The following is an 8,382-nucleotide window of genomic DNA, read 5'->3' on the forward strand; positions in this document are numbered from 1 at the left end:
TTTGTAAACCAATCAAACATACCTATTTTTTGTGTTAGCTTAGCAAAAAAATATATTTTTTGGTGTACCGCAGAATTTTAGTAATTAGTTTACGTGTGCCGTGATATGAAAAAGGTTGAAAACCACTGAAATAAAGCAACAGTGCAAAGTGAGTTTAGTATGACAACAGAGGCTAAGATTTTTGTCATGACTATTTGTTTAACATAATGTATATTTAACTTCGTGGTTACTAATTGGAGAATGGTTGTCACATTTGTCCTGGTTCTGGATGGATAGTGCCCCTGGGATACAGAAAAATGTTGAGAGTGGCAGTTTTCCTTCTCAGCTGTGCTCCTCTAATCATGGTCTGTTTACTATGATTAGAGGAAGTGGATAGGCTGATCTCAGGGGCAGCACCATACAAATTACATCATGTTTGGTTTAAATTTCTGTGATATTCAAAATGGGGTTAATTAAATTATGCACCATCATACAAACTACATCTATTTCTATGGAGATGCATGAATTTTACTGACATGGGATGATGTATTCTTCTATAATATGAAGAGAAGACTTTATTACTACGATTTGGATTTTGTAAGTAATGATATACATTAATAAGTGCACTGAATTATAAATAACTGCAAGAAAATAATGTAATGGTTTTCATAGAAATCATTATATATTACAACATAAATAACTGACTTGGCAAACTTAGTTTCAGTGTATAACAACCATTAACTTTGTCTTACCTTTGCATTTATACATAAAGTAACTTAGTATTTACTTTTAAAATGTATTTGTTTAATCTTCCCTGCTCTTAGAAAAGGATTTGCAATTAGATGTCAAAATTTTTTTTAAATTGCACATGCTTTTATTTTTCTTATTTTTATAGATTTTTTAAAAATTGATTTCAGAGAGGAAGGGAGAGGCAGAGAGAGTCAGGAACATCAATGATGAGAGAGAACCACTGATTGACTCCTGCATGCTCCCCACTGGGGGTCGAGCCTGCAACCCAAGCATGTACCCTTGACTGGAATTGAACCCAGGACCTTTTAGTCCTCAGGCTGAGGCTCTCTCTATCCACTGAGCCAAACCTGGTACTGCTAGATGTCAAAATATTAAGCATTAATTTATAGTTCACTTCTTACCTTCATCAATATATATTTGCTACTTCCTTTCCTTTTAAAAAAATTCACTTAACAATATAACAAAACAAATGATGTGTCATTTAGGCTCATTCAACAAGTATAACTCCCTCAGGATGTTTTTAATATTCACCTTAGCAAATATATAATTCATTGAGGAAGTTGGCACTCAGTAAATGTTCATTGAATTACTATTGGTTTTCTTCTTAAGGAAAAGAATAGAGAAAGAAGAGTAAGACAGCGTGATGAAAGGCACTTTAAGAAATATCCTATCTATAATAATAAAAGCATAATATGCTAATTAGACCGGACATTTTTCTGGACGAAGCTGGGACTGCGAGGGAAGCCAGGGTCCCGGGTTCCGGAGGGAAGCCAGTGCCAGCAGGTGGGGGAAGGAAGGCCTACTCTTGCACAGATTTCATGCATCGGGCCTCTAGTAGGATATATAAAAGCCTAAGTGACCGTTTGACCAGTAGCTATGACATGCATTGACCAGGGGGCAGATGCTCAACGTACAGGCAAGGAAACATTGAACAGAGATTAACCAATGAGCTTATATGCATACTAGAGGCCCAGTGCACAGATTCGTACACCGGTGGGGTCCCTCCGCCTGGCCTGTGGGGATTGGGCTGAAACTGGCTCTCCAACATACCCCGATGGGTCCTGGATTGCTAAAGGGCGCAGGCCAGGCTGAGGGACTCCACCACTATATGAATCCGTGCATTGGGCCTCTAGTCCTATATAATAAAAGCCTTATATGCTAAGTGTCTGACCGTTTGTTCAACTGTTTGAGCAGTCGCTATGACATGCACTGACCACCAGGGGGTAGATGCTCTGACCAGTAGGTTAGCTTGCTGCTGGGGTCCAGCCAATCGGGACTGGGTGAGACAGGCCGACACACCCTGTGGCCCTCCTGTGGTCTATCCCCGGCCCCAATCATGCACTGGGCCTCTAGTTTTATATGTTATTCAGTCACCAAACCTCCTCCCGCCCCCAAATATGGTGTAATATTAATTGGTTTCTGACCTGCTCAAAGTAGAAGAACCAGATACTTTGCTTAACATTGCATATACCAAACTATTTTCCCAGTATGCTTCAGTTTGCCATAACTTGTGGAGGAACAAGTGAAGTTGATGGCTATTTGACACTAGAGGTAAATAAAATGTTTGAGCCTTCTTGTACCCACCTGTATCTTCTCCTGGGCTTTGGCCTTGCTACAGGAGACTAAAGAGGCTCTGCCCTTTCTTTCTTTATTAAAAAAAAAATAAACTTTTTGTTGATTTCAGAGTGGAAGGGATAGGGAGAGAGAGATCGAAACATCAATGATGAGGCTGCTTCCTACATGCTCTCCACCAGCCGTTCCAGCCCTCAACCCGGGCATGTGCCCTGACTGGGAATCGAACCGTAACCTCCTGGTTCATAGGTTGACACTCAACCATGCCAGCTGGGCCCTGCCCTGCCTTTCACTTTGGGGCCATCCTCCTCTCCAAATCTTCCACAAAAATCCTGCGCCCCCCCCCCGCCCCGCCCCACACACACACATACACGCTGGTCCAAATGATGATTAGCCCATTTGCACAGGTTGTTCCAAATCAATTAGGTGACTGAGGAAAGGGCATCTTCTACCAGTTTTGCTATGGTCATCTTTAGCCACAAACATCCAGCCATGGGATTTTTCTTAAGGAATAAGTTTGTGCTTTTGGTGTGGATGCTGTTTTTAGTTTTATGATATATTTTGTTCCAAGGCAGGTATTCGTTAATCAAATGTTTATTTATTTGGAAATACAAAACCATCGCTTAAAGAAACTAACTCAGTCCTCCTCCCCCTTCTTTCCTGAAAGAGAAGCGTGGCTTTCATCACCTGCAGAGCCCTCTGTGTGTGTTCATGTGCATCAGGACGATTTCACAGGAGCAGGGCAGGCAGGCCTGGTAGCATCTTGGAAAGCTCTTACCGTTCTCTCTTCCCTCTGCGGCAGCATTATATCCTATTCCCTCTTCAGGGAGCATTACATCCTAATCCAGGGCACTTGCTACCTAATCCTCTTTCCTGACTCCCTCTCTCGCCAGAAAACATTTTATTTTAACTTTCTAAATATTTAGATTTTACCAACCTTGGCAGGTTCAGTAACAGCTACCAGTCTCTTGCATTTTCAAAGTGGCTCTGATGGAATCTTATTTTTCCAGTAGGTTCTGGTTTTGTTTTGTTTTGTCTTCCTCTTCTTTTCCTATAAATAACTGCAAGAAAATAATGTAATGGTTTTCATAGAAATCATTATATATTACAACATAAATAACTGACTTGGCAAACTTAGTTTCAGTGTATAACAACCATTAACTTTGTCTTACCTTTGCATTTATACATAAAGTAACTTAGTATTTACTTTTAAAATGTATTTGTTTAATCTTCCCTGCTCTTAGAAAAGGATTTGCAATTAGATGTCAAAATTTTTTTTAAATTGCACATGCTTTTATTTTTCTTATTTTTATAGATTTTTTAAAAATTGATTTCAGAGAGGAAGGGAGAGGCAGAGGGAGTCAGGAACATCAATGATGAGAGAGAACCACTGATTGACTCCTACATGCTCCTCACTGGGGATCAAGCCTGCAACCCAAGCATGTGCCCTTGACTTGAATTGAACCCAGGACCTTTTAGTCCTCAGGCCGAGGCTCTTTCTATCCACTGAGCCAAACCTGGTAGTGCTAGATGTCAAAATATTAAACATTGATTTATAGTTCACTTCTTACCTTCATCAATATATATTTGCTACTTCCTTTCCTTTTAAAAAAATTCACTTAACAATATAACAAAACAAATGATGTGTCATTTAGGCTCATTCAACAAGTATAACTCCCTCAGGATGTTTTTAATATTCACCTTAGCAAATATATAATTCATTGAGGAAGTTGGCACTCAGTAAATGTTCATTGAATTACTATTGGTTTTCTTCTTAAGGAAAAGAATAGAGAAAGAAGAGTAAGACAGCGTGATGAAAGGCACTTTAAGAAATATCCTATCTATAATAATAAAAGCATAATATGCTAATTAGACCGGACATTTTTCTGGACGAAGCTGGGACTGTGAGGGAAGCCAGGGTCCTGGGTTCTGGAGGGAAGCCAATGCCAGCAGCTGGGGGAAGGAAGGCCTACTCTTGCATGAATTTCATGCATCAGGCCTCTAGTAGGATATATAATAGCCTCAGCGACCATTTGACCAGTAGCTATGACATGCACTGACCAGAGGGCAGATGCTCAACTTACAGGCATGGAAACATTGAACAGACTGATGCATCTCAGCGGGGAGGGCAGGAAGAGATTAACCAATGATCTTATATGCATACTAGAGGCCCAGTGCACAGATTTGTGCACCAGTGGGGTCCCTCGGCCTGGCCTGCGGGGATCGGCTGAAACCAGCTCTCTGACATACCCCGATGGATCCTGGATTGTGAAAGGGCGCAGGCCAGGCTGAGGGACTCCACCAGTATATGAATCCGTGCACCAGGCCTCTAGTCCTATATAATAAAAGCCTTATATGCTAAGTGTCTGACTGTTTGTTCGACTGTTTGAGCAGAGAAGCGTGGCTTTCATCACCCGCAGAGCCCTCTGTGTGTGTTCATGTGCATAAGGATGATTTCACAGGAGCAGGACAAGCCTGGTAGCATCTTGGAAAGCTCTTACTTTTCTCTCTTCCCTCTGCGGCAGCATTATATCCTATTCCCTCTTCAGGGAGCATTACATTCTAACCCAGGGCACTTGCTACCTAATCCTCTTTCCTGACTGCCTCCCTCACCAGAAACCATTTTAACTTTCTAAATATTTAGATTTTTCCAACCTCCGCAGGTTCAGTAACAGCTACCAGTCTCTTGCATTTTCAAAGTGGCTCTGATGGAATCTTATTTTTCCAGTAGGTTCTGGTTTTGTTTTGTTTTGTCTTCCTCTTCTTTTCCTACCCTTTTCTTTGTCTCATGAAGAAAGGAAACAGGCATATTTGGAGGTATGGCTACTAAGGCACTATTTCTAAGAGAATGATTGTTCACTGTCTTTTTGGTGCCTCTGTGTTTTATTATTCTCCCTCTGCATTGTCGCAATTGTCATTATTTAGGATAGTGCATCTTAACCTGACTTGCACTTTCCATGTTGTAATCACCTGGGAAGCTTTACAATTGCTGGAGGTGGGGATCAAGAGGTGTAAAAACTTGCCCAGAAAATGAAGTAATGAGAACCTGTGACAGTTTAGGAAGATACTAAAACCGGGTGGGTGATGGGAGGAGCTATTTGTCTGCCTAAGTGAATTCTGATTATTTTAAATATACCTGGAATATGTAGCCATTCTGTCATGGCATACCGAGCTACCTCTGGGTCTAGATATGCGGTTATGAACCAGGTCAATTTGGATCTCTCTGTCAGGAAAGAATAACAATGTGTTAGTACAAATAAATATCCTAAAAAAACATCAATAGCATAGTTAAATCCTGATCTTAATGGTACAAATTTTTAAACTTTGATTTTTGTAATAGAATGCATTTAAATATTTGTGGTAAATTTTAGAGTTGTTTTTTGTTTGTTTTTCTATTATGAACAAAATTTTGCTATAGATTAGTAATATTTCCTACACTGAGTCCCCAGGGCTGATCAGTTTCAGTATCTACATTTTTAGATAATATTTTTAAATACTATTAACATACTAATAAATACTGTGACTTAATATAGGATTTCTAAAACCTCAAAGTCATTAACAAATATATTAGGATCATGATTTAATTCTAAACAAGCAATTATAATTGTTATCTGAAAACTTAAGGAGGAAAAGTTTTTGTCTGTGTGCACATGGTCAATCTGTACTTCAATTATAGTTTCATGGGATTTTAAAAAATGTTATCAGTTATGCCCAGCTTTTGCTTAAAATTTATTGGGGTTAATAAGGTATGTGTATTAAGTGCCTATCAAGTGTTTAAAACATGTTACTCATTTACTTCTGAGAATAATGCTGCAAGTAGGTGTTATCTTTGTTGCACAGATGAGGAAGCTGGGGCTCAGTCACAGAATCAGTAACTGACAAAAGGGGAGGGTTGCCCTGGCCGGGTGGCTCAGTTAGTTGGAGCATAGTCCTCTACACCGAAAGGGTGAGGGTTCAACCCCCAGTTGTGTGTATTGGAGGCAACCGATCTCTCTCTCCCTCTCTCCCTCTCTCCCTCTCTCCCTCTCTCCCTCCTTCCCTCCTTCTCTCCCTTCATCCTCTCTAAAATCAATAAACATATCCTCAGGGGTGGGGGTGGGGTAGTCCTAGGAACTCTCTGGAAAGCCCTTGTCTTTTCTGCTTCTACCACAGTTTCAGCTTTACAGCAGCCAGAATAGCCTTTCTCCTCCCAGGTAATTACAAATGAGAGAGGGATTTTGTAGTTGAAGGACGACCTGGCATGTGGTTCTCTATCTCGGCCACAGAGCTGTTGCTTGACTTGCACGCAGGACAACCATCTTCCCCACACGGCATGACAGGTGAGGCAGAAGTTGGCAGCTGATGAGAAATTCAGACGGAGTTTGGGTGTGATGACAGATAGCTTAAAAAATAACCAGAGGGAGGCAAATCAGATGTTAAACTTTGGAGTAATAAATTCTTATTGATGACACAAGGCCTGGTACATTGTATGTTTCTTAACTGTTCTGAATAAAAGAGGAATTGGTATTTATAATGGACATAGTCAGTGCCTTGGTATAAAATTGTGGTTGGTGAAAAAATTATTTCTGTTTCATCTCAAATGAGGCAAAGAATGCTGTTAAGTCAGTGGAGACAGCTCAGCCTTGCAAAGCTGCTTACTTTGCATTAAGAAACTACCAAGTAAAAAACCACCCATTATTCTCTCTCCAGCGTTATTTTAGGAATGGCGCTGGAAAGTTCAGTGGTTCCCATTTGAAAGAGATCTGATAGCTTTGTTTAAGTCTGTAAGACCACACTTGAAATTCTAAGATTATAGTAATTTTCTCTTCCTCATTTACATGGAGCATAATGGTTAATGTTTTAATTTTTAAAATATCAAAAAGAAAACTATTTTAAAAATTAGATTTACATGATTCTTTCCCAGTTTATAAAGGAGCATTGAAGGAGCATTTATTACACTTTATTTTCTTTACTTGGCACTTTTTACCTGACTACCTTGTGTATTTAATTTTTAAAAATTCTTTATTTGAGAGAGCAAGAGAGAAAGAGTGAGAGAAACCTCCACTTATTTATGCATTCATTGGTTGATTCTTGTGTGTGCCCTGACCGGGAATCGAACCCACAACTTTGGTGTATTGGGATGATGCTCTAACCAACTGTGCTACCTGGCCAGGTCCCCCTTGTGGATTTAATACCAAAGAACCAATTTCTTAAGAATTGTCACACTTAGAGGATTTTTCTCATCCTGTTCCACTAGCACTTAAGATTTACCCCGCTGTTTAATAACTATCTATTAAATTAACCCACTATCTATTAAGGTTTAAAACATTCAAGAGAGAAAATAAATAGTCAATGCTGTCATTGTTCAATGGTAAATATTTTGTGTAAGCGATTAAGTAATATGTAAGGTCTCAGAAGTGACGCGTGCCACCTCCTTTCTACAGAATGGTATGCTTTCCATAATTTTACTTTATTATAGTTTATTATTAAACTTGAAGGTTTTATCCATGACACCAAGAAACGTTCCCAATATATATTCTGTTCATAAGTATTTCTCATTGCTGCCAATGTTCTGGCTACTTACTTACAAGCTAACACAGGCTGCTCATGACATTAAAAAGTGACCAAGGGTACATCAGAGGAGTAATTCATCAACTTCTGTGCCATTTCCTGCTCTCTAATAGACCAGTATCTTTACTCATGGAGAGGTCATATAGGTTTGACATACCCACTTTGAGAGACAAAAATTGACTTTGCCCATTTGGAAAAGGAAATTTTGAAAGAACCGAATGTTAATTTTGAAATAAGGTTTCTGGGACAGTGCAGTAAGGTGCTTTCCTCTTCATCTAAGATTTTTCTGAAATATTTTGAACCATCAAATACACACACACACTATAGTGACCTACTTGTCTCACTTCTCTCTACTTGTAAGTGTGATCCAAGTGTGACAGCAGCATCCGGGGAGCTTGTAGACACGCAGCATCTCAGGCCCCACCCCAGACCGAATAAATCAAAATCTCCAGGTGTTTCATCTGCTCAAACATATGCAGCATTTGAGAAGCTGGTATCGGGAAGGCCAACCATGGCGGTGTCTTGTATTTT

General features: G+C 39.7%; 1 protein-coding gene across 6 annotated transcripts in view; it reads left to right on the forward strand.

Moving 5' to 3' along the window:
• The window catches only part of ELOVL6 (ELOVL fatty acid elongase 6), a 147,621-nt gene that overhangs the window by 34,586 nt on the left and 104,653 nt on the right, over window positions 1-8,382 (forward strand). The window contains exon 1 of one of the 6 annotated variants that reach the window (XM_014544718.1): window positions 4,928-5,118. The exons of the other annotated variants lie outside the window; for them this stretch is intronic. Within the exon in view, the coding sequence (XP_014400204.1) occupies window positions 5,090-5,118 (29 nt within the window). The 5' untranslated portion in view covers window positions 4,928-5,089. Of the gene's footprint in view, window positions 1-4,927; window positions 5,119-8,382 lie in introns of those variants that run through there. 6 annotated transcript variants of the gene reach the window in all.

The sequence above is a fragment of the Myotis brandtii genome, unplaced genomic scaffold, assembly GCF_000412655.1.
Source record: "Myotis brandtii unplaced genomic scaffold, ASM41265v1 scaffold38, whole genome shotgun sequence".
NCBI classification, from domain to species: domain Eukaryota; kingdom Metazoa; phylum Chordata; class Mammalia; order Chiroptera; family Vespertilionidae; genus Myotis; species Myotis brandtii.